This window comes from Pogoniulus pusillus, chromosome 10, assembly GCF_015220805.1.
Source record: "Pogoniulus pusillus isolate bPogPus1 chromosome 10, bPogPus1.pri, whole genome shotgun sequence".
Classification (NCBI taxonomy): Eukaryota; Metazoa; Chordata; class Aves; order Piciformes; family Lybiidae; genus Pogoniulus; species Pogoniulus pusillus.
In genome coordinates this window covers 8,824,701-8,851,958 of record NC_087273.1, presented here as the reverse complement: position 1 = coordinate 8,851,958, position 27,258 = coordinate 8,824,701, and the positions used below count along the sequence as shown (strand labels likewise).

The window sequence follows — 27,258 nt, the reverse complement described above, 5'->3', positions numbered from 1 at the left end:
TCATAAGGAGCAGACAATGTGAATTTGTTAAAAACTCATCATGTCAAATAAATGACAATTTTTGGGGAAGGTTTGATTTTTATAAGGCCTTTCAAATGGATGTTCATAAGCAAAGTGGTCTGGACTAGATGGAGACAGGAGGACAAAAAGAAGGCTGTCTCCTAGTAAACTCTTGTTTGCCATGCATGTGACCCCATGAGTGCTGGAGTCAAGATACCAGACTGAAAAAATCTTTATACACAGAAATGCTCAACCCTCAGAGGGGAAGTCAAAGCTATTTTTTGGCATAAGTGACAAAACAAAAGGGCTAAGATTAATAAATCCAGAGATTTAATTGTTTCACACTTTGTGGCCCTCCTAGTGATGACTTGTGCACAAAAGCTGAGCCCACAAGGTGGTTTCTCCAAAGCTTCCACGTGCCTGTCTCAGCTACTTCTCCACCATTGGTTTAAACTACAAAAATCAGAACTGGCCAAAGGCAGACAAAATACTTCTTCAAAGCAAGCACACATCATTCAGCAATCCTACTGATCTCCATGGAGTTTTCCTGGGTTTCTGCCAGTGCAGATGATACAGAAATATGACTGTACTGACACTGCTCTCTGTGATACACATTTCATAGTCATCTGCCCTAATTGACAGTGTTTATGCAGTCATCTACTAATTCTATTAGTTGGTATTTCCAACACAAATACACAACATAGATATCTTTTTACTCCATTTGTCTCTTGAAAAGCTGTGCCTGGTTTTACATAAAAACCTTTTCCTCTGAAAATTATCAGAGGAAAAAATTCTGAGCTGCTGCAGATATGCTAATTTCAGGGTATGCCTCAGTTATGAAGATTTGCCTTTGATTTGGACGCTGGTTTCAAGAAAATTAACATACAACACAGAATTTATCATAGATAAGGAAAAAGAGGAAATTAATTTTAAGATTTCTGTATATTTTTTTCTACTTTATTTCCAGTCCAGAACATTAAAGGTTCTGTGGTGCATGTATTGCAAAAGCAGACTGGTGTCTTCCATACACCAACTATCATTTTCTGCCAGGTGAATTTTGCAGCCACCTAAAGCAGCTTTTGCTCTGCAGCATGGAAATGGAAGATTATTTTGTTAATGTAGTGAACATTGCAAATGTTCACAGTAAAGAATCATGAACTATTCTATGAGGCTGTGAATAGAATCATGGAGTCAGAGAGTCATAGAATCTACCAGGTTGGAAGAGACCTCCAAGATCATCCAGTCCAACCTAGCACCCAGCTCTATCCAGTCAACTAGACCATGGCACTAAGTGCCTCATCCACTCTTTTCTTGAACACCTCCAGGGATGGTGACTCCACCACCTCCCTGGGCAGCCCATTCCAATGCCAGTCACTCTCTCTGCCAACAACTTCCTCCTAACATCCAGCCTATACTTCCCCTGGCACAACTTGAGACTGTGTCCCCTTGTTTTGTTGCTGCTGGCCTGGGAGAAGAGACCAACCCCACCTGGCTACAGCCTCCCTTCAGGTAGCTGTAGACAGCAATGAGGTCACCCCTGAGCCTCCTCTTCTCCAGGCTAAACAACCCCAGCTCCCTCAGCCTCTCCTCATAGAGTTTGTGTTCCAGGCCCCTCACCAGCTTTGTTGCCCTTCTCTGGACACGTTCCAGCACCTCAACATCTCTCTTGAATTGAGGGGCCCAGAACTGGACACAGCACTCACACAATAGAACTGACCCTGCCACCATCACAGCTACCCAAACCAGATCCAAAGCAACATTTCCCAAACTGCTCATTCCAAGCAGAGGCTCCTCTCCACTTGACCACAGGGTTTAGGAAACACTCATCCATGTGAGCAGGATTTTGGCTATCTAAGATTCCAGGAAATCTGTTCCCCTGTGAAAATCACAACCTTTTGAAGACCATTATTTGGGTTAATTTAGCGAGGCTGATTGAACTGAGATAGTTTGAATTCCACTTCCAAAGCCACTATCTGTTTCTTGTATGATCCTGGTGCTAACATCTAACAAACACAGCTGGGAGCTGCTCTGTCCTACATCAGTGAAGCATTTGGGTAGGTCTGTACCCCTCATACATCTTTAAGTTGAGACTAAAACTTGACATTTTGCTTAGCCACAACTCCAGGATCTGCCACTTCACCTTGGAAATGAAGACACTGCTTCCTTCTTGACACCCTTCGGAAGGCCTGACACACAGTTTGGACAGCAGAGGGCATATATTTTACAGCAATGGTTTTAAACGGCTCAAGACTCCAAAGCAGATGAGTTGCAGAAATCTCTTGAACTAAACTGCCTGCAGGAAAAATAAACACACACACACACACACACACCCTATGTGTATCAACACATATTTCAGGGAAGCTGTTCAGTATGTCTCAACATTTCTTGGTCTTCCTTATTTATAACTTTTATTACAGCTATCACAAAGTCAATCTCTGCATTTCCTGTCTGCAAATAACAACCAGAATCAGCACATCCATACCTCGCTATGAAAGCTGTTATCAAATAATAGAACTTCTCTCCAAGACAGACTTTATAAACACTATTATTCATGCTCAAATGGCACAGCAAAAACAGTTAAATATCATTTTACCAAAAGGAATTAAAAGATTGTGGCCTGGGACTTCAGAAAAGGCTCAGTAACATCATAATATCCTTTAAAGTTGGTGTGATTAGCAGGCTACCCTTACTTAATATTCTCAGCATCTTCTACACCACATTTCTGAGGTGACACACACACATAAATGTGCACTGATTGAGCTACCAGGGGACAGTTACAGAAATGGAGCTAAACTGATATGAACTCTTTGAAAACTCTCTTAGGGCTTTTAAACATGAATTACTTTTGGTTTATGTAAAGGCTGAGAATCAGATATGTATATGGGTTCCAATGAACACACAAATGCAAATATAGAGTAGACAAAAAAATCATGCCTAAGGTACTCTGAACAGTAAGACCTGGCTTATGAGGACAGGCTGAGAGAGCTGGGGGCTCTTCAGCTTGGAGAGAAGGAGGCTGAGGGTGACCTCATTCATGACAATAAAGATGTGCAGGGCAGTGCCAGAAGGATGGAGCCAGGCTCTGTTCAATGATGTCTAATGGCAGGACAAGGGGCAATGGGGGCAAGCTGGAGCAGAGGCAGTTCCATGGGAACAGAAGGAAAAACCCTTCCACTGTGAGGGTGACAAAACACTGGAATGAGCTACCCAGAGAGGCTGTGGAGTTTGCTTCTCTGGAGACATTCAAAACCTGCCTGTGTGACCTACTCTAGGTGATCCTGCTCTGGCAGGGCAGTTGGACTAGATGACCTTTTGAGATCACTTCCAACCCCTAATGTTCTGTGATTCTGTGAATACAGAAGACTAATGACCCTGAGGGAGAATTAGATTACATTTCAAACCATCTACTCACTACATACCAAAAGAAATAAAATATCATGCTGCTTTATAGCCTTCCTCTTTTGTCAAGCAACCTAAATGAATCCAAATGCCATTTACCCTGTTTAGGCATAGCAGCAAATAAAACAGCACCTGGCTTAACAGAGCACTATTCAGATTATACTGGTCATTGTGGAGGAGCTGAAACCCTAGACTTGCTCCAGTCATCCACCTCTTCTCAAAAGGAGAAAGCGATCTGGAAATCTTTAACAGAAGTACAGTACTCAAAGTACATCTGAACAGGCTTTTTGAAAAGAGAAGCAGGACTAAGTGTTAAGAGTGGTTGTGTCTAGAGAGTGAGGGTGCAGAAGGAGTCTATTTCAAATGCTACTAGCATATCTAAACATAAAACACCCTGCAGTGAAATGTACAGGCAACTTTGACCCTCAGAATGGGGAAAAAATAAATTGCTTGCTAAAGGGTTTCTAATAGACTGAAGAAAACAGAACGAAAGCAAAAAGACTGGCAAGGATATCCTGTCAAGCAAAAATATCAGCAAAGGTAGGAAAGAAAAATCTCAACTGTATTATTGGGTTATGGCATGGATTAGGGACTTTATCTCAAATGGCTGAACTATAAAAACATTTCTTTTTGATGCTATCCAGACTCAAGAGACATGAATGAACTAAGTCTCCTGGTAAACCTGTGAAAAACAGAAAATAAGGCACTCTCTTGCCTGGGACGGCTGTGCAACAACAAAATGAACAGCAGGTCTTCTAGGCAAGGAGACCTGCTCTTATCTAGTTTGTTTCCAGAGAGCTTCCAACTTGACACACATGAGATGTCTTTGGTCCTCAGGTCCAGCTTCCTGATCACAGAATCACAGAGCATCAGGGGTTGAAAGGGACTTCAAAAGATCATCCAGTCCAACTGCTCTGCCAGAGCAGGATCACCTAGAGTAGGTCACATAGGAACACACAAAGGCAGGTTTGAGAAGGAAACTCCACAATCTGTCTGGGAAGCCTGCTCCAGGGCTCCAGCACCCTCAGTGAAAATGTTTTTCTTTCTGTTCCTGTGGAATCTCCTCTGCTCCAGCTTGCCCTCATTAATCTTTGTCCTATCATCAGACATCACTGAGCAGAGCCTGGCTCTGTCCTCCTGACACTGCCCTGCACATCTTTATCAACCTGAATGAGGGCACCCCTCAGTCTTCTTCTCGCAGCTGAAGAGCCCCAGATCCCTCAGCCTTTCCTCAGCAGGGAAATGTTTCACCATTTTCAGCATCTTCGTGGCTCTGCACTGGACTATTTCAAGCAGTCCTTCTCGAACTGAGGGGCCCAAAACTGGACATAATATTCCAGATCTGACCTCATCAGGGCAGAGTAGAGGGATGATATTGCATCATCCACTCCTAACCAGACATTTATTTAACTCTGCACTAAACCAGGGAACTTCCTTGCCCCTATTCTCTTAGCAGAGAGCTCCTCCAAAAGTTCATTAATCTAATGGTTGCAGTGTAACTTCAGGTCTAAATTTAATCACAGAGAATTTATAACCATTTACCATCTCCACTAACATTTTCATCTCTAACAAAACAGGCTCCTTTTCCCAGCCTCCTCCACGGCCTTTGCTTTGAGATCATCTCTGTAAAGTCCAGGTTATCAAATTCTGCATATTGTTACAGATGAGATGTCAGCAGCAGTTTGCACAACACCGCTGACATTCACCATCTCTGCTGAAAAGATTCACTTGATATTACCACAAAATTGCCTTTTTATGGCATACCAAATGTGTGGCTCATCTTTATTCTGTAATCAGCTACATTACATTAAGGGCATTCTCGCTTCTGACTTCCAAAACACCAAGATCCAAGACCACAGCAGAAAATGTCATTAAGCTAAAACTGCACAATCTGGTGTTTTGTACTAGTACCTTTCATCTCTCTTCATTCTTCCTCTGTTCTGCCCTTCTCATCCCTGCAGATTTCATCAGCAAGTTCCTAATTCTAGTGTCAAAATTAAATTACTTCCAAAAGTCAAACTTAGAGGAAGTAATTTGTCTTCTGGTAGAGCCAGATTCTCTTCCAGTGCAAGTCACTAACATCTCTGCTTCAGACCAGTCCTTACTGACAAGGTGGCAAGTGAGTTCTATCAGACTCTGCAAAAATGTTAAGACTAAAGATGAAAGCATGGATATTCTAGCGCTTTACCTGTATATATACTCAAAGGGCTTGTGGACAGGGCTGGTCCCATCAAAAAAGTTTTATTTATGCTGATTTCTACTCAAATTATGGCAAATCTTGCTCATTTCCTTCCTATCCTCTGTGGCTGTTGTTCAGCACAGGTACCTACTGTTCCCACCTTGTGCTTACTGTCTTTTGGTTGTCTTTAGTCATGGGAATTTTGATTTCCTAATCCAGAGGCCAACTCAGACATAGTTCCTGCTCCCTCTCAGTCACTAATCACCAAAGTAAACAAGAGGTTTGAGTTCCCAGATCTAAAAGGCTTCTGAAAATTTACTACACAAAACACTGGGGTTTAATTTCTTCTTTATATTCTAAAGCAAAATGTGATTTTTTTTTTTTTTTGTGGGGGGGGAGGCTAAATATATAATTACAACAGAATACAAATTCTGAGGGAATGTTAGAGATGTGAAATTACTCACAGGCTACCCCTGATAGCACTAGATGAGAGGAGGTCCCATTCATGACAGTCTGCATTTTTTTTCTGTCCCTTTTGCACCACTTTGGGAAATAAAAGACATTTCTTCAAAATATTTGTAGCTGGAGGCACTGCTGTAGAAGCCACAAGAGCTCTGCAATTTGTCCTGCATATGATGTTAACTCTGAAGCCTTGAAAAGGTGAGAGAAACCGCACATACATATTTAATATGATGTTTGCTCTGAAACCCAAGAACTCCTTCAGTCCCTGCTTTCTATGAACAGCTGATAAACCAAAAGGCACATGGACAATTAAGCCTTTATCCCACAAGATGTTTGAAAACCACTCCACAACTTCATATTCTCTATGGGAAAGCAAGAGCTCAGGGATTAGATCAATTCCTGATTTTAGAGACTGAGAGAAAGTCTGAGTAACAAAAGCCATCATGCTGTTCTGCCTCCTCAGCACCTTCCTCTTTTTAATATAACCAGTGCAGAATGGAAGCACCTACGGCTTGTTTTAAGAAGCAATCTTTGAGGTGTTGCCAGAAACACGTCCATTATCCAAACAAATGACTTAGGATTGCTAATAGTTTTGCTGCTCTTTCTGTCCATCTCAAGCACTCTAAACAATTAAGCAATGTCCAAATCTTCTGTCTGTGTTCCTTAGAATAAACACTGAACTATTCACCACTCCTATGCTTTAGAGGAATGATACACCATTTCATTATGCCCTTTACTTTGCTCTGAGTAAAGAGACCCCACCTCCAATACTGCATCCACTTCTGGTGTCCCCATCATAAGAAGGTCACAGAGGTCTTAGAGTGAGTCCAGAGAAGGGCCACAAAGATAATCCAAATGCTGGAGCATCTCTGCTGTGAGGATAGGCTGCGGGAGCTGGGGTTCTTCAGCCTGGAGAAGAGAACACTCCAGGCAGACTTTAAAGATGCCTTCCAGTACCTGAAAGGATCCTACAGCAAGGATGGAGAGAGACTTTTCATAGGAGTGTCTAGCAGTAGGACAAAGGGGAATGGTTTGAAACTGAGGGAGAGCAGGGTTAGACTGGATTTTAAGAAGTTCCTCAGTATGAGGGTGGTGAGACTCTGGAATAGGCTGCCCAGGGAAACTGTGGCTGCCTTCTCCCTGGGGCTGTTCAAGGCCAGGTTGGATCAGGCTTTGAGCAACAAAATCTAGTTGAGAGGCATCCGTGCCTGTGGCAGGGAGGCTGGAGTAGATGATCTCTGAGGTTCTTTCTAACTTGAACCATTCTATGATAATCTGTATTAAAATGCATACATCAGCATATCACCCCAAACATGTAGCAAAAGCTGAGAAGGTGCATGGAGAAGCTGCTACTGGGTGGCAGAGCTGCTGCTCATTAATCTTGGTGGTGCGGCTGTTGATGTCCAGAGTGCTCCCACCTGCTGTTCCACCCTCCTGCAGGGAGCCCAGCACCTGCACAAGGGGAACAATGCCAACAATGCACAAGGACAAAAGCTTGAATAGATTCTGAACTAAATAGCTGGCTAGCAGCCGAGCAAAGTGAGACAGAAATTTCAGGCATATTCTTTTATAATAGCAAGAGAAGAGAGGAAGGAAAGGGGGTGATAAATCCTATCCTCAAGATTATGTCTAAAAACAGAGATGCTGACCAAAAAAAAACCCAACCCAACCCTATTTTTAAGAAACAAAACACAATTCTCTTCCAAGAGTTTTTCCTTTCTCAATTTCAAGTAATTTTCCTAAGAACCTTTCCATCATTTTCTCTTCTGTGGGTCTCAATTTTGTTTCACTGAGACTATCTCGCACGCCAGCAATGCAATGGTGAAACCTCTACAGTTAGTAAATTCCCAGAGGCTACAGAAACATTTCTTCGTTTACAACAGCCAAAGAAGTATTTCTTTATTCAAGCAGACAGATACATTGAAGGCATTTAACATCCCTAGCAAAAAAACAAAAGAAAAAGATCACTGAGCACTACATGGAGTGACATGTTACATGGCTGGAGAGGACAAAGGTCCTCTCCAGCAGTCACTTGAACTTAGCTTGTTGCCAAACCTGAAGATTGATGTTGACTTAAACAGAAGCTGAACGAGATCAATATAAAGAAAGTTTCTTTCACTTCTCTTCTGAAATAGTTTGTAAGACAGAATTTAATTAAAAAGGAATTTTAAAGTCTTCTACCATACCTATAACAGAACAAATATTGACATTGATAGTTCAAATATTTGCTGTTGCATTCAAGACCTTTACAAAGACATGTGAGAGAGGAAGGATCAGGCTTTGGATTCCCCACTAAAGGTCTTGAGAGTTATTTGAAGCACACTGCAACGTACCCTCTCTCTGCTGCTCTGACAGCAAAGCCTGCACAGGTGAAATTTGGCACACAAGAGTGCTGTAAAAGGCAGCATCCTCTCCAGAGTAAGAATTTACTCATCTGTAAATAAAGTTGCTGATACACAAATTCATTTTGCTGCATTACCACTAGTGCTATTCTTTGAACTCTCATTTTCTTGTCCCAATTCTTTCTGATGTTTACCACCACATCCCTATAAGTTTCCATTCATATTTCATTCATGCTCATCTTGAACTTCTCATGTCCTGCTAATGTTCAGATTTTCTTTACTGCTGGAAAAACTTATTGTTCCTCTACACAATCCTTGCTGCTGAGATACAGGTAGGTCATAGCTGAGTGCTGCTTGCTTTTTCATTTTAAAGGTGAATGGGCATGCTTCAGCAAGGTATCTGTTGTTTCCACAGGTACCTGGTCAATTTTATAGCCCAAGCTGGGAAATGGACTGAAGGTATATGTTTTCTACAAGCATCAATAGTTACTAACAGTCATCATTACTAGTGTAATAAAACCATCTGGATCATTTTACTAAGTAACTAGGAAAGATATTCCAGAGGAGGATTAAAGATTTGGCCACAGAATTTATCAATCCAAGCTTTAAGTATATTTTAAAATCAGCCCTCATTTAGCTATTAATGTTGCTACAAGACATAAACATCAAGGGTAAACAAGGAAATGATCACTCATTTCTGATGGGCTGAGTCTCAAAGCCATTAAAAGGCAATCAGTCAAAATGATTGAGGGCAGCAAAAATACTGAAGCCAGTGCAAATCTTTCCATTAACTCCAGCAAGCTTTGGCCTAGGCTCTGAAAATGAGCTATGGAGTTTGTCTGAACATAGCTAAGATAAGGGTCTGCTTTCCAGGGCACACTTCAAGATATTCATGTTAAAACCAACCAGAATGAGTCCCTGAGTATTTTGTGTAACCTCTGAGAAAATACTTTAGGCTCAGAAGATCTTCAGGTGTAAAGTACAGGGTCTGGAGAGCAAAGAGAAGAGGCAAATGTTTAAAAAGAGAGGTGTGTGTGGAATAAAGGTCCTTGAAGTTGTCTCCTGCAGTGGAAGAACAGCAGGAATGCTCAGGATCACTGGACTCTTGCTTTGGCACTTGTGCTGAGGCTGCCCTGGGCAAACCACTGCAAAGCAACTGACTGCAGCACAAGGCAGTAATCCCAGCACATTAGCTGCAACGATGAAAAATGCTATTTGAGAAAATGACTGTGGATTAATATCCCCATTATTAGAATGGCAGCCCAGTCTCACTTGGTTGAAGCATGCATTAATGTTAATCACACTCATTTCATTTGTGTTCCTACAAATCACATTTTCAACAGAAAAAATAAAGCACCAAATAATGATGTGCTTTTCATACTCTTCCAATAAAGGGGGTTTATAAGTACATAACAGTGAAAAAGATCCAGAGTTTTCTGATGATCTAATCAAGTACTGATGCTGTCACACCAGAAACAGCTCCCTACCTTCTCTCTCCTCCCAGCCCAGCTTCTCAGCCCAGTTCTCATGAAGGACAAGCCCTCCCAGATTCAACTGGTGTCAGTGCCATGTGACTCCACTTGTCAAACTGTGCCCTCAGGCTTGGAACAGAGAATCACAACCCTACAACTCCGTCAGCCACAGGACTTATTTCTGAACAAGATTACAAGGGCCACAGCTGTGTAAAGACTTTGGAGACTGGAAACTACCTTGGTCTAAAGTGTTTGGTTTCCCTCTGTGCTCACTAGGGCTTCTCTTTTGGAGAGAGGACCTACACCTGTTTTCTCAGAAAGCTTCAGCAAAAGGTTAACCATTTTGTTCCCTCTTTCAGAAACAAAACCATCATCATCATGTGAATCACAGAAAACCCCCCATTGGAAGAGACCTCAAAGATCATTCAGTCCAACCCTCAACCCAGCACAGAAACAATGTCCGTAAGTGCCAGGCCCACGTGCTGCTTAAACACCTCCAGAGACAGTGACTCCACTGCTGCCCTGGGTAGCCCATTCCAATGTTTGAGAACCTTCTCTGTGAATAAATATTTTCTAATATCCAGGCTGAGCCTCTCATGGTGCAGCTTGAAACCATTTCCTCTAGCCCTGTCACTTGACACCAAAGAGAACCCTCCCAAGACAACAGATAGGCACAAAGGTTCCAGTCCAAACATCATCTACCTATCTGAACACTGCACTAACTCTGGTCTCCAGCATCAACACCTGACACACAAAGCGTTGCTGCCTCAAATTCATACTCCACTAGCTTGCAACCTTATCTTTGTCACTCCAATGACAGCAATTAAAAAAAGGTGACTTTGTTTAATTGTATTTACCACGCAATTGTGTTCCCAATTAACTGTATCTGCTTTCCGTTTGGATGAAGCTACGTTGTGCAGAAGAGATTTCCAGCAGGATGGTTCTGCCCATTCACTAAAACACTCAGGATACCATTCATTAATCTGAGTCAGACTGCATTCTTTCTGCTCAGAGGTAGTAACTGGTTGATCACAATGATTTCTGGGAAAGGTTTGTTGTACATCATTCCCCTAATTGCTGTCAGCTCTGCTTCAAACAGGCCACACTCCTAAGCTTACACTGCAAAGGCACAGTCGTGGATCTTAGAGTATACATTAGTGTGTAATGAGCTCCTGGCAGCTCTTTCACAATTGAAAGCCATAGCCTGCTGCTTCTGTTGGTGATGTTGCTGTGAAAAAAGCAGTTATGCTGACAAGCAGGGGAGAGGGAGGCGTGTACAAACACACAGCCTCAAATATCATTAACCATAATCCCCTCCAAACCACTTCCAAGCTCTGCAAGCACCAACGCTTCCTTGCAAAGCACCTTCTGCACCATTTGAAGAAGTTAACTAAAATTAAATTCAACAACAAAAGTTGTCCTTGTCTCTCATAGGGGGAACACAAGGTAGAAGGGGAGAATATTCACACCTCCCCTCCCCAACTCTGAAGTACACCAAAGGAGACATGTAACTCTACATTTAATCCATTACATTTGATTTCACACAACACCGTCCAGTACCAGCAGCTCCAGTAGCTCCACGATCCTCAACCAGAGCAGCTAGTCTTTGGCAGGAAAGTGACCTTTAACCAGGGCATAGTAGGCATTTCCCATCCTTCTCCTTCCCTTGTTTGTTTGAATGTTGCAGTCATTGCTCTGCCCTCAGTGTGAGTAAAGCAGTTACAGCACATATGGAAATGCCAGCTCATAAAGCGCCTTTCTTCAGCATGTCAAAGCTAATGAGCATGATTCAGAGAATGATTGGAAAATCTGTGCCTGTTTCAGTGCTTCTGCTTTCTGATCTTCACCACTGCTTTGTTGCATAGGTACACACAGCAACGAGAGCAGATCCTCAGCTGATGAAAGCTGGCAGAGCCCCTGTCAGCGCCCAGCAGAGACTGTGGCCCACTGTGCTCAGTTGCCATGCACAGAAATAAACAGGCACAAACAGGGTGATATGGCAGAAGGACACACACCCAAATATGTGCATACCCAACCCAGAGCCTGCTTCTCCAGATGTTTGTGCCCATTTGCTCATTTCTGGATTGGATCACAGCAGTGTGCCTACCAGGACGGTCAAGAGAGGTTCCGAATGGTTTGTGTGATGAATAACTGCTGCTGTTTCTTGACATTTACACATTGACATCAGGCTCTGGGACACTGAGAGTTGTCAGATGCATTAGATACTTTAAATGCCCAATGACAGTACCAGGGGCAAGGGGTGAAAGCTGAGACGTAGGAAGTTTCATGTAAACATGAGGAAATTTTTTTTCCCCTGTGAGGGTGACAGAGCACTGGAACAGGCTGCCCAGGGGGGCTGTGGAGTCTCCCTCTCTGGAGATATTCAAGACCTGCCTGGATGCACTCCTGGGCGACCTGGTATAGGTGATCCTGCTCTGGCAGGAGGGTTGGACTGGGGATGAACTTTCAAGCTCCCTTCCAGCCCCTAACATTCTGTGATTCTGTGACTCTAAAAAATGTTTAAAAGAAAGACAGGCCAGAAGAGTCTTCTGGGCACTGGAAAGCAACATCACTTTTAATGCAGTATGAGACAAAAATGGTTATTGTGCCCCTGTACTCAGCACCAGTCAGGCCACACCTTGAGTGCTGTGTCCAGTTCTGGGCTCCTCAATTCAAGAGAGATGTTGAGATGGTGGAGCATGTCCAGAGAAGGGCAACAAAGCTGGTGAGGGGCCAGGAACACAAACCCTATGAGGAGAGGCTGAGGGAGCTGGGGTTGTTTAGCCTAGAGAAGAGGAGGCTCAGGGGGGACCTCATTGCTGTCTACAACTACCTGAAGGGAGATTGCAACCAGGTAGGGGGTGGCCTCTTCTCCCAGGCAGCCAGCAATAGAACAAGGGGACAGTCTCAAGTTGTGCCAGGGGAAAGTATAGACTGGATGTTAGGAGGAAGTTCTTCACAGAGAGAGTGATTGGCATTGGAATGGGCTGCCCAGGGAGGTGGTGGAGGCACCATCCCTGGAGGTGTTCAAGCAAAGCTTGGCTGAGGCACTTAGTGCCATGGTCTAGTTGACTGGCTAGGGCTGGGTGTTAGGTTGGACTGGGTGATCTTGGAGGTCTCTTCCAACCTGGTTGATTCTATGATTCTATTCTATAGAAGGGTATAAATTGTTTACAAACACCATCAGTTCACACTTTGATTTATATTTTTCAGAACTAACACCAATGTTCTTCACTGCCTCAACTGCGTCACAGATACATCAAAGGCTGCCTTATAAAGACAGTGGAACAATTAGCAGATTTAATTGATCATAAAACTAAATTGCTGGAGGAATCTATGAGTTCCTGGTGCCAATTTAAATCCACACACAGTTTGCCCAGATCTAGTACTATACCAGAACATAAACACATGCCATCCCAGAATGGATGAAACAAATAAAAGCAACCAATCATTTCTGAAATGCCTTGCCCGTGGCAGAAACCTTTATGCTGTTTAACCTAGAAAATCATTTCAAGCTGCAATTACTGGCATTTACTCTACCATTTCCTTAGGAGCCAGTCCTGTTCTCCAGAGAGTACCTCATTCATGGACTGAATTTCTGTCTGTGTGTGAACTAAGCCGGGAGAAAAGAGAAGTAGGTTACAAATTGTTTACCTGCATGCAAGCCAACTGCAGGCCAGCTGGAAGCAGTCACACACAGGCTGAGAGAATACAGGTAGGCATCTACCTTTACTCTCTAAACTGTGGTGTGCTCAAGGAGCAATTTTTATTTCCAGATGGTTTGAGGAAGACTAATCAAAGCCCACACATTTGACTTGCAATGCCTGTAACATCAGTTTGAAAATTAATTACATTTATTTAACACTGGCCTGTTTCTATCTAATTTTTTTCTGCCTTCTGTATTTGGTGCCTGAGCACAATGACATCAGTGGAAACAAATAAGAAAATGCAAAATGACTGGAGCCATGTTAAATTTCTGTGGGACCACAGCACATTTCTGCTGCAAATGAAATGTTCAAACACTGAATTATTCCTACACCATGTAGGAATAATAACAGTAAGTTCAAACTTTCAGCTCAGCAATTTCCATCACCAAGACAAAAGCAACCCACTTAATCAGCTAGGAAAGGTTTGGAAATAATTAATTCCTGCAGATAATTGAGGATATAGAGCCCCCAGCCATCTTATTATTTTCTTGGCTTCCCTCTGTTCCCTGCTCTTCAGAGCTCCAGGGCCCCCACTGTCTAGCCTAAATATCTATCTACATGCTGCATATGTCAATCTCAATTTGCAGAGTGGAGAAACTTCCTAGCCAGAAATGCCATCTCAAAGCATCAACACGGCCAGGCCAGTGGAGATAGGGACACAGAACTGCGCAAACCATGGCATCTCAGATGGGGACAGGCAGGTAAGAGAGTCGAAGAACACAAGGGGCTATGGTACACCCCAGGCAGCTGGACAGTCAATGCCTTGCGTGCACATCCTGCTGAATGGAGACTGCTCAAAGACAGCAACAGTCCAGCACTGGCTCAGTGGGTAAGACTTAACAAATAAACAAACAACAGTGATTTGCAGAAGACCAGAGAGAATGCTCACTATGGGTATAAGTATCAGGCCTTCTCACTGACTCATCTTATTAAAACTCTTCTCCCAAATGCTCTTCCATCATACATACACTGAAGCATCCCCAGCAGGAGGGGAGGCAGAGACAGAACACATGGCTGCCTCCAGCATGGACCTCAGTATCCCCAGAGAGCTGGGACAGGCAGCTTAAAGCTGCTGCCTGAAAGCCCAGCTCAGCCCATGTCACCAAAGGCCTGCAGGAACGCGTGACAGGGCTGCAAGATGTGCGGTGCGATACAACGTGTGTGATACTTGACAGCCCCAGGCATCCTGCAGGGAGAAAAGGAAGCTGGCTGGGGAAAAAGGGATGTGCTTCTCTGACTCAGTTGATGTTTGCCAAACACTGGTGAAAATGAGCAAGGACTGTGAATGATAAATCAGGAGCCCAGAACGCCTGGCAGGCGGGTGCAGGCTCCACACATCACGTGGGGCTGCATAAAACTCACCACTCTTATCCAGATTATTTCCTCCTTGTTATCTTCTCAGGATTTAATCTGTGAAATGTAGCACTTGCACAAATCTGCTAATACACTAACATAGCTCCAACCCTTTGTAGAGTCCCATTGATCTGTCAAAAAAAATCCCTACATTTCAAACATATTCATTTTAAAACACACAATGAATAAATGTAATAACCTCCTGAGCAGTTGTGTCAGTTCTAAGACTTGCTCATTGCTTATGCCATCAGCACAACAGAGTCCAATAATGCTTTAGGTGATCTTGTTACATCAGGGCATAAAGACATAGAAAAGCCAGGCTGAGCTGTGTGATGTCCAACACACTTTACAACACTAGGAAAACACCCACAAGGACAATACAAAATGCTGTAGTCCAGATGTTCAGCTACATCTCCCATCATTATTTTCCCTGCCTCATTGCTGTAAGTAAATGGAAATTATTTCTCCAGAGTGTCAACCACCACGGGGCTGCTGTTAGAGAAGCACAGAGTGTTGTGCTGATGCAATCCTCAAAAGGATGGTTGCTCTGTGGCAACCAGTGACAATGGAGCAAGGTGTTTTATCTCACAGCGAGATAAACATGCAGCATTTTCATTTTGTCATCACTACACATAACAACTAAAGCAAGAGAAAACAGGCAAGGAAGGGGAGAAATAAAAATACATCAATGCCTTTGCAGCTATGATGTTAGTTTTATACCTGGCACAAAGTGTGCTGGATGCCTTGTGATAGGAAGAGGCAGCGAAGGGAACAAGCAGAACCTGATCTCAGTAACGCAAGAATATGAGTGGAGTTGCATCAGACTTATGACAGCACAAACCACGCTGAACCGCAGCACAGACTTTTGGAATATCTCTGAGCCTAACATTCAGTTTTTGAACTTATCTCTTACTTCCCAGACCCAAGAATGAGTTTGCCTTTTCCTCCATCTATTCTCTTTCCTAAGCAAGTTCTAGCACCTTTTCTCTGTTTACTATTGTTAACTCAGCTGCAAGCAAGATAGGTCCAGTTCTCTGGTTCAGCTCAAAGAAGAGTAAAACCTTCCAGACCTACAGAAACTACATTACTAATAACATTAACAATGTTAAACACCAATGAGTTTGGTTAACTTAAAACAAACACTTTTGCTTTGAGATAAAGCCTTTTAGATGTCCTAGTCCTACATTAAAGAAAAAAAAGAGTTTTTTCATTAGCTCCTTCTGCCTGTTCAGTTTGCCGTGTACCTATTGAAGGCAAACCTTCTCTTCTCTAAAGCAGGAGGACATGATCTCTCTTAAGAGATATGATTTCATCTTGGTTGCATCATCACATAGAACAGCTATTTGTCTGTCACCAGTAATGATGGGATAGCAAGGAAACAGCAGCAACTGGAGCAGGCTAAGTGGGACTCTGCCAGTGTGAAATGAAGGCCATTTAGAGGGAATGCCATGCAGCAGATTGGAACTGCTGTGATACAAGGCCCCATACTGATTCGAGGCAGAGATGGACACCAGGTCATATTCTTCTTCTGATGGCATACGATTTTCCACTACATTTGGTAGCTGGAAAAGTGAACTACCCAGGTAAACAATCATTGTCAAAGACTTTCACAGCCACGTTTCCCATCAATTAAGCTGACGTGTAATACTACAGCACCATCAATGATGCAGGTGAAAACACAGGAGGGTGGGAGGGAGAGGAACCTCCTTCTGTTGCACATGTTAGAGAAATCACATCTCATTCATAATTAATCAAGTTTCTCTTGGCCCTTTACCTGCCCAAACCTATTAAAACTTCATTTCCTTCTCCCCTCAGAACCTTTGCTTTAACACATAAATGCCAAGCTCTTCTAGATTTTGCCCTCCACAGGCTCTCTCTCCCTAAGCGGTCCCTCTCTGCCATGCTGTGTGTGCATTTGGGTTCCCGTTCTTGAACACAGGTGACCAACACTCTGCTTGTATTCCAAAGTGAATCTCAATTACCTGATACATGGAATTAATAGTCTTAAGTAATCAGAATTACTTAAAAGCATTAGTTTGAACACTGTAGAGGTTCCATTAGCAAGTGTACAGCTTCCACTGGGAGAACCTCACCTACCACATCCAATTTCATTTTTTCCATAGACTCATTTAAAACGGGAATGATGCTTAGGTTAGAGGAAGAAGCCTCATTTATCTTCCTTTAAATCAGCATTACAACTTCCTCCAAGTCTTTCACGGTACAAGGCTGACGCCAAGCTCTTCATTATTTTAAAGAATGAGCAAGCAACAAAACTGGAGTTCTGCAGCAAGCTAAACGAGATCATTTTCACATTGATCCATCAACTGTGTGTGCTTTATGATCAGTGGAGCAAGAACCTGTGGCTTCTGGAAAACCCTTTGCTCTCAGTGCTGCTAGAAGCATACAGGATATAGGAGCACAGATACAGAAATAGGAATACAAGGCCAATGCGCACCCTTCAGGTGCTGCTCTTGCTGAATTTCCATACAGTTACACCAGCAACAAAACAAGGCTGTTCTGTTTATGTCTGTCCCTAGCAGAGCACATCCAGAAATTTAGCATGATTGCTTTCCCCAGGAACACAGATTTCACCATACTCCCATTATCATGTGAAGGTGACATCTGGAAAACTGGACACAACCCTACCACTGGATTCTCAAACCTATTCAGGCAGCCCAGTGACTTAGTTCCACTTGTGTGGAATGCATAAAGCCACAAATGCCAGCACAAGGATTCAGGCTGGTTTGGGGTGAACAGTCATTTCCTCCTTTTCGGTTTTCCCATCCTATATCAAGATAAAATTTAAGCCTTTTCACTGTTAATTGTTTGTGCAGTAAACCCCTAGGGCATTGATTGAAATAGAGAAATCCCTCCATGTCTTCCTAGTTAGGACACGCTGCTGGAATACAAAAGATCCAGCTGAATCCTGGACCCGAGACACGTTTCTCTCTGTCTCTCCCAATACATAGATCAAACTCATCTGGCTCAATTAATATTTAATTATCCACACAAAAGGGATCAACTTCCATGGAACAGATAGAGGGCATGTTGGATGGCGCAATGCAGCTCCCTTCAGCAAAAGTAGTTCAGGACCTGAAAACAGGCTATGTTACTTTGGATTCTGGAGCTCTGGCACGTGGCATTTTCATCTCTGTCCCCAAAAGAAATTGTGCCTACCTCATCTAAACACAGAGGAATTCAATCTGGAATTCTGGCACTCTTGGCTATTCCAAGATATCTCTCATTTAAAAAAAAAAAAAAATCTAGGTTTCAAGAAAATTATTCTTAGACTTTAAAAACTAATATTAAAGCCTGAAGCTGTATTTCCTCATGAAGACATTAAGGGTAAATCTTGAGGACAGCTAATCCAACAGCTGAGGCACCAACATCTATTGCATCCAAGTAGAGCAAATGAGAGTGTTTGGGTTACACTTGTCAATTAAAAATGTTGAGTAAGACTGTCTAGTTGTAAAAGACAACTTTTTAAGAGATACTCAAATAGGATGTTACTGAAAAATGCATGTGCATCAGCTGCTGATGGACTGAATGTGAAGACTCAAGACCAAAGATGCTTTCTAAACATTCATCTGGCAGCAGTGGCTTATAATTGTGTTTCAACTTTGAAAGGCCCTGGGCCACATGACTTAGAAAACAACAGTAAAAGTGAAGACCACATATACATGGATAAAGATGAAGAGAGAGGAACACCCACACTGATTCCTCAGCTCTTCCAGACCTCTCTGCTAGTACAGTATTGTTCCCAGGTTATCTAACAGTCAAATGAACGAGCTATGCAGTTGATCATTTGATTTTCTGCTTCCTCATATGGATTTACACACCCACACAAACACATCTTCTAAATTCAGAGGTAAGTCAAAGCAGATATTCCCTCTGCTGCTCGGTTGTGCTTAAATATAAGGGCAACATGCTATATAAAATCCCCCACTGTGTGGAGATCCAGGCAATGTTCCAAGCACAGTGGGGTGGGGTGAGGATGTTTTTGTTCATTTTCTTGCTTAGACTGGATTGTTTTACGCCCTTACGGTTATAGGTACAGAATCTTCCCAGTGATAAACCAGGACCTAAGTGTCACATATTGCAAAACAGCTTTCCTTCACCAGGTCAAAGCCCAGAAGTCCTAAGGTGACTCTCTCTACTCTACAGTGTATTGCCATTAGTAGCAATGTGTCTTGCTCATGTGCAACGTTGGTTAAAATGTAAATTCTATGCAAAAGGAGGGGCTGCAGAATCCATCATAGTGAATATGCTTTGTATGGATTAATTTCTTCCTCACCCTGCAAGCAGTCTCACACATTTCAGTGGGGTATCTCCTTCTATGCACATTAAGATTAAAGAAGAGGAGGCAGAGGACTAACCATAAACCAACTTGCGTCATAATTATGCAGAAGCACCGACATTTTTCCTCCTAACCGGAGAGAAAACCCAAACACAAATAGCTGCCTGCAATTAAAGCCATTAAAAAGGAATTACCTCTAGGAGGGGGCATGCTATGCAATGTAAATCAACCATGTCTGAAAGAGAGACAGGACACACAGAGAAAGTGCCCTGGAAATTGGGTGTGGCTGGGCAATTCACATTTATATCCAATTATTTCTCATTAGCATCAATGAATTGCCACAGCTGGTAAAAAAGGCGGCAGCTCATCTCCCTCTGGTTGCTCATAATCCAGTCTGAGCAACGTCTCTGGCAAAGTCAGCTAAATGTTTATAAAGCAGCATCGGCGTTAACAGCTTGAAGAACTAGGGACAGAAGCACACGAGTCACTCCCATCATGTGCAGGTTTCATCTCTACAGTCAAACCCAACTGTCTTCATCCTCACAGCGAGCACCGGGAAACCCGCGCCGAGAGGCATCCTCTGCCTCATGACACCAACTTCAACCGAACAAAACAACCAATGCAAAATCCAGACAGAAGCAAAGCCCCTGCCTGCCCAGTCATTTCAGTCACAACACGGCTGAGCCCCTCGCCTGAGGAGCACCAGCAAGCTGGCTACCAGGCTACTGACCACCACCGGCCCCCGCCGCACCCCTTCGTGTTGTGTCAACTGCTGCACCGCGCTCCCACCGCCTCCCCGATCTCATCCCGGCCATCCTGCGCTACCTGCCCTTGGTTCTATAGCCCAGGGCAGGGAACGCAGATGCTGGGAGTCGGTTCCGAGCCCGCCCCGCTGCCTGCCGCCGCCTCTGGTCCACCTTCTTGGGTCTCTTCCTCCGCTGGCTGCCGCCGTTGTACTTCTCGCCGCCGTCGCTCTTCTGGGCTGCCTCCTCGTTCATCCTAACGAACGGCTCTGCCGACGCCGAGCCGAGCCATGCAAGGCTCCAGCCGCCCAGCCCCTGCCGAGGGTGGGACCCGCCGGGGGCGGGCGCAGCGCCGGTGCCGTTGCCGTTGCCGTGACAGCAGCAACAGCAGCGGGGACGGGGCGGGGGGCGGAGGAGCCCTGGGCACGGCGGGAGGCGGTGGCGGAGCGCTGTCCCGGCTCTGCCCCACGGGTGCACCCAGAGAAGGAGAAATGCTCCGGAGGAGAAACGTCCTTAGGGTCATGGAATGGTTTGAGGTGGAAGAGACCGTCAAAGGTCACCTAGTGCAGCCTCCGCTGCAGTGAGCTGACAGTCAGAATCGCAGAATCCTTTGGCTTGGAAAAGACCTTTAACATCACCGAGTCTATCCTCTGCCAAGCCTGGTGCTAAACCGCGTCCCTGAGCACCACTCCTCTGTCTCTTTTAAGTGCCTCCAGCACAGAACCGTTTAGGGTGGAAAAGACCTTTAAGATCATCAAGTGCAGCCATTAACCAAGCACTGCCAGGGCACCACTAAACGATGTCACTCTTGCACCACCTCTACAGAGCTTTTAAACCCCTTCAGGGACAGGGACTGCACCAGTGCCCTGGGCAGCCCGTGCCAGTATGTGACCAGTTTCCCCTCAAAACGAGCTCTGGAAGGTGAAAGTCTCACTGAAAAATTAATGCTGTGAACTTCTGTTTCATTTGCCAGAGAGAATGAGTATCCAGTGGTGGACTTTTCCATGGCCTGGCACACTTGTTGAGCAGAGGCTTGCTACTAAAGGAGCCATGAAATTAAGAGATTTGTGGAGAAAAGAGGTTCAGAACAGAAAGCATTTCCAGCGAGAAAGGGTTGTGCTCTGTTTCCTCAGCTGCTGACAAGTCACTAGTGCTCCTCCCTGCCTGGCTGTAGTAAGGGAAGGACGCTCGGTGCTTCCCGGGCATCCCACGTGCTGCTCACACACCCCCCTCTCAAAACGCACACATGTGAGCAAGGCACTTGGCCTCGACAGTAACGTCTCAGAGATGATTCACTGTGGATATTAAACCAGACAATGGCAACGTGATTGGCACAGCATAAGGCAATAGTTTGTACTACTAAAATAAATCACCTCCTCCCTGTTTTGAAAGAACAACACAGCAACATTCACATGTAAATGCATGTGAGAATTGCAAATGTGTTCTTAAACAGAAGAGGAAAAAAAACCCTGCTCCACTTACAAGTGAACAAAACAGCCAAATAACTTCCCCTCCTTCTCAAACAGCGGCGAAGGCCGCGGAACAAAAGAAGAAAGTCACTTCAACTGCTTACTCAGCAGAGGAGAGGTTGGAGAACGTGGAAAGGACCCAGCGAGGCATGAATAGGCTCTCCCACAATCGCTGGCTGCTGACACAATGAACATCTGCAGCACAAACAATGTCAGCAGTGTCACAATCTGAAAATCCTCACGCTTTACTTTAAGGGCGACTTCTTTGTTACTGCTAGCAGTAGTAAATTCTACACTGGCAAGAGAAATAGCTCATGTAAAAAAGGAGCTCCAAACCCTGAAGGAGGTGGGTGCTATACAACACTGCATCTGTTATGCCATAATTAGAGCTGCAATCACAGTCAGACCGAGTATTTTGGGGGAAGATGTACAGCAGTCATTTGTTATCAGCGTCAGACAGTCATGGAAATCAGTTGTGAAAGCTGCAACGATGTGGATATTCTTTTCATCTACAAACAAGCAGCACACTGCACACAAATGTTGTGAAAGAAGGAGGTCACACACACCCCCTCACACATGTTAGTCAAATTTTGCACAAATTCATCCTCCTCCCCAGCCCTTTTTTAACGCAAAACTCCACCTTTGCAGTCTGTCTGATGTGATTCCTGAGTTAAGGCAAGTTGCTGAAGTCTATGGCCATGATGTGTTCTGTGTTTTCTTCTTAAAATCACATTTCTTGCAAAATTAAACCAAAAAGTCACTGCTGTTTCTGAATGTAAATACAAAGAAAACTTAAATCACACATGAGAGGTCTGAAAACTTGATATAGTGATGTAAATGGGATAAGGAGCACAGTGTCTCACTGTCAGCTAAATCCATCCCTTCTCCCTTTGCCCCTAGAAGAGATGGGACTTATTACCACATTTTTAATGCTACACTTATTTTGGTTATCAAGCTGGAAGAGGCTAAGGAAACAGGATAGCAGGAGAATTCCATGACAGACAGGAAAAGGGGTAGATTTTCCTGAGAGATTTGTGTGATTGAAGGCTTGATGCCTTGTGAAAGGAAGAAGTCATGGGGAGTCACCACAAGCAGCAAAAGGCCAGTGCCCCTGGGAGACAGCTGTGCTAAGTTCAGGCTGTAAGGTGTGAGAAAGAAGTGAGAAAGAGGAGGGTTTTCAACTTCATTATGTAAGTCTTCTAGTTATTTGTACACCATCCTCATATACGTCCACACCAGGGTCAAAATATTGAGTGAACTAAGATGTGGTTAGCTAGAAAGCTAGACTGCAGAGAGAGCAGTGTGACACCAACTGTATGGTGACAGCGCCCAAAACAGAACACTGAAGAAGCCTATAGTGACAAATATCTCAGAACCTTATTGATGTGAGCTACAACCAGCACAAACTCACAAGCACAAATTTACTCATTATCTTCAACTGCTCTTAGCTCAGGTCCCCAAATTCTGAGCACTCACCTTTGGCAACACATTTCTAGGTGTAGTCAAAGAAAACCAAATGTTCTTGCTTAGTAACAACACCTCAGCACTCTTCATTGCCCATAGTCCCAGAAAAGCAGCACAAAACCAAATCTAATCTAACCAATCAGGGAATCACAGCTGATGTGAGTTGACAGCAGGTCTAAAAACCACACAAGCTGTCTCACAGAAATGCCCAAGCACCCCTCTAAGTTCTAAATATCCAACACTGTTTGACAGTGTTCCCTCCTTATTTAAAACTAGGAGGAAAATTATTCTTGCCTGTGGACTTAATTTCCTTCACAAAGCAAAGCTGATTAGTTGAAAAAGTACACAGACACCCTGATCTAGGGTAGGGTGTCCCCACCCATGGCAGGGGGGTTGGAACTAGATGATCCTTGTGGTCCCTACCAACCCTGACTGATTCTATGATTAATTAAATTTCTAATACTAAGAATTGCACAGAAAGTAATTTTTAATCCACTTGGAACAGACACACACAATCATCCCTAAGCACTTTGGAAAAGAGGTAACAGATCTCCAACCCATATCTGTTGACCCACGGTGCAGGATCAGTGGTAACTGATGATCAGGCATCTCCCATGACTGAGGGTTTAGATGCTCAGGTAGGTGAGTGTAGGGAAACTTCCCACAGGTATATCCTGTCACTTATATAGTTTCAAGGCCCATATTCCTTACACCTGAGTCCAGTGCTTAGCTGAAGTGCCTTAATCCACACAACACCTGAATCACACTCCAGTGAACAACCTTTCATGTTAGAAACACAGAATTACCTCCCTTAACACAGCTCTGATGAGGGGGATTCCACTTAGCTTATATTTACTTTATGGAGCTGAAAAGAGATTATGCACCAGAAGTGAGAAGCAACTCCCTGAAAATTGTTCAGCAAAATGCTGGACAGGCTCCTCACAAGCATCACCAGAAGCTTCCTATAGCACATTAGCAGTAATGGCAGCAGGATTAACTGAATGCCTTTAATTTGATAAGTGCAGTCAGCTGGAAGGTTCCTTATTGAGCTTTGGGCATTCTCCAGATATAGGACCCTCACTCCCAAATGCATTCCTGTAGGCATGTAAACCAAAGCTGGAGAAGAATGTCCTCTTTACAACTGTTGGCAGATGGTGCAAGCTTGCACTGAGTTCTGTGGAGCTGCAGTCAGATCACTGCTGCTGTGGAAGCTGTTGGCCTTGTAACTAGCTCAGGCATGTCTACAGTGCCAGGCAGTCATAAGCATCCCTTTTTCTACTACTGAAGGCATGCTTTCCTCATAGAAAATCATCTTTCTTTCCCAGAGTAATTCCTTCTAGCATCATTCTTGGTTACTTCCACAACTAAAAAAAATAATCCTACAAGGCCAGCTTTATTCCCACTGAATTCAACAGCAGCAGAAATTAAGTTGAAGATGTTTAAAGTCCCATCATTATAAACAACAAAAACTAGAAACTTATGGTTAAACCAGAGCTTCTTCCTACACCTTGCCCTTCCTTCATATTCTGCACCAGTGCTATCTGAACTTTAAAAAAGTAGCAATAATTTTAAAATCGAGATCAGTAAGTCAGAACACTTCCACCTTCTACATTTTGGAAACTGAAGGCTCAGGGGGATCTTGTCAATTTGTACAAACAGCTGATGGGCGAGAGTGAAGAAGCCTGAAGTGTGCTTTTCTGAGTGGTGCCCAGTGCCATGTCAAGACACAATGAGCACAAACTGAAATACAAGAAATTCCTTTCAAAACATGAAGACAACAACTATTAAAATGCAAAGGAATAGGCTCTGAATCCTCAATCGTTAGAAATACTCAGAAATTGACTGTTCACAGCCCTGAGCAACCTGCCACAGCTGACCTTGATCTGAGACAGGGAGTTGGACTAGCAGATCTCCAAAGACCCCTCCACACCCTGAATCTTCTGTGACACTGTGAGCACAGAGCCTTGATTCTGCAGTTCTTTGGAGAGTGCACTCCTTTTAGGAGTTGTTAAAGGCATTAAAATGATAGGATGTCCAGCTGAGTAATTGCAGATATTGTCACTCTTAAAATGGTGGCATCTGTCCGTTGTCACTTGTTCCTTTGGTTAGCATTATATACATCAAAATCACCCCTCAATCTCGTGTGCTGCAGTAAGCACTCTGTATCTAGTCAACAGAACACCAGAAATGATCATCTGGGATTTTATCGACTTGCCACTACAGGAGTTTCTGCTGGTTACCTTGAGCTGAACCCCCAGCTCCCATCTGTCCCACCCTGATAAGAGAAGAACAATAGAGGGAATCAGGGTGGGTGACAAAGCTGACTACGTTCCCTACTGAAACCATTAAACCAAGCTGCAAATGCAATGGCAAATGCAACTGATGCAAATGCATCAATTTACACCATAAAGTCTGAACAAATTATTTTTGTGATGATTAAATGAAGTTAAACAACATGTATCACAGAAATGAGCATTTTTACATGCTGTTACATAACCATTCCCCATTTGTTCCCTCCTCAGTGAATACAGCACAGAATCAGTAGCAGAGAAAGAAAGGTGTGATAAAAAGAAAACAAACCCAAAACATAAAGAGACCAAGGAAAATATATCTACCCCACTCAACAAAAGATAATGAAATTATTCCTTTTTAATGTGACAGATATATTTCTTTCACCCCTATAGTTAGCTCCATGTAAAATTGGAGTAAAAGTCTGGCCCTGATAAAAACAAGAGTTTCATTGTTGCCTTCACCCAGCCTTGCCAACTGATACCATTTAAACACAAAAATACCTTCAACTAATAGAGTGATCATCTTTAAGCAAGGAGCATTCAGTTCTGTGTGCTCCTCAACAGAGACAGAATCATAGAATCAACCAGATTGGAAGAGATCTCCAAGCTCATCCAGTCCAACCTATCACACAGCCCTATCCAGTCATCTAGACCATGGCACTAAATGCCTCATCCAGTCTTTTCTTGAACACCTCTAACTGCTTGATTCATGCCAATCTAATTTCATTTTCCCAGTATGTCTTCCACTTGTCAGCATGGAAAAAGCATTACAGTGGAAGAGCAAGGGTTGAACCACTCATCCATGACCACTGCTGACAGGTACAAAAAAACCCAGTGACCCAGGAGGTAGGTGTTTTCTTTCTACTAATTCTAACAGAAATCTCCTAATAAGCAGAATACTCCAACCAACAGCCATAGGTTTCCATCAAAAATAACCTGCTATGTTGTGTTTAATACCAGAGTGTTACAGAGATGTCATCTAAAACACACAACAAAGTGACCTCTCCTTCAATCTGGATTTATGTTACATACCATGGATAGCCCTGGTAATGAAACCCTTCAGGATAGAGAGACAGCCAAGGAATACAAAGCCATCTTCCAGAAAATACATCTGGTGTGTGCTCCCACTCTTTACACAAATCATGTTGGAGAGGCAAATAAATAAATAGCAACTTCCAGCTCCACTTTAGTCCCACTTTCGAGTTCAGCACCATGGTCATGGACAGCAGAAGGGACTGAGCTCTTTCCCAGCATCATCTCAGGTGTCCTCTGGTCTTCCTCCTGAGCCTCCTAACCCTGGCAAAGCACAAGCACCTGCAGTTATTGGTTTCCACACAGCAGAGAGGCAGTAAATATTTATGTGGCAAAAGCACCAAGGTGTCTCATTTCCCCAGATAAGTATCACTTGTTGGTAGCAATCCCAGCCTTCCAGTACCTACAGGAGAGCAGGGGAGGGAGTTTTCACAGGGCTTGTCATGACAGGACAAGAGGCAATGGCTCCGACCTGGAGGAAGGGAGATATGAACTGGAGATTAGGAAGAAATTCTTTACAGTGAGGGTGGGGAGACACTGGAACAGGTTGTCCAGAGAGATTGTGGTTACCCCTCCCTGGAGGTGTTCAAGGCCAGGTTAGACGAGGCCTTGAGCAACCTGTTCTAGTGGAAGCTGTTGGAAATAGATGACCTTCAAGGTCTCTTCTAACCCAAACCATTCTGTGAATCAAACAAAGATCATCCTTGTGTGTCCTTGGTGTAAAGCAACAAGCTGTGGTACCCTCCCCATCAGTCAGGTATGCCACAGTTGATGGCACATAGTAACACTGAAAACATGTATTATGAAAAGATTCTTCTTTCAAAGTGTAGAAACTTCACATCATGTTTGATACTGTCAACAACTTGTATGTGTGTTTAAAATACATATTTAATGACTAAGCTCAATTCCTATCCTCTAGGAAAGTGTTATACTAAGGCAGTGGCAAGGAAGCATCAATATTTAAGAAATGAATATTTAAGAAGTCTTTCTGAAGAAAGAATAAAACAAACAATTGTTTTAAATGAAGCATCAAGTTACTTTGTCCTTC

At 43.6% G+C, this 27,258-nt stretch overlaps 1 protein-coding gene across 14 annotated transcripts in view; it reads right to left on the bottom strand.

Moving 5' to 3' along the window:
* ANK2 (ankyrin 2) overlaps nucleotides 1-27,258 on the bottom strand; it is a 333,329-nt gene that overhangs the window by 197,582 nt on the left and 108,489 nt on the right. For 5 of the 14 annotated variants that reach the window (XM_064149817.1, XM_064149818.1, XM_064149823.1 and 2 more), the window contains exon 1: nucleotides 20,129-20,273. The exons of 4 other annotated variants lie outside the window; for them this stretch is intronic. In XM_064149817.1, the coding sequence (XP_064005887.1) occupies nucleotides 20,129-20,209 (81 nt within the window). In that variant the 5' untranslated portion in view covers nucleotides 20,210-20,273. Of the gene's footprint in view, nucleotides 1-20,128; nucleotides 20,401-27,258 lie in introns of those variants that run through there. 5 more of the 14 variants (XM_064149801.1, XM_064149806.1, XM_064149793.1 and 2 more) reach the window with 4 other exon arrangements.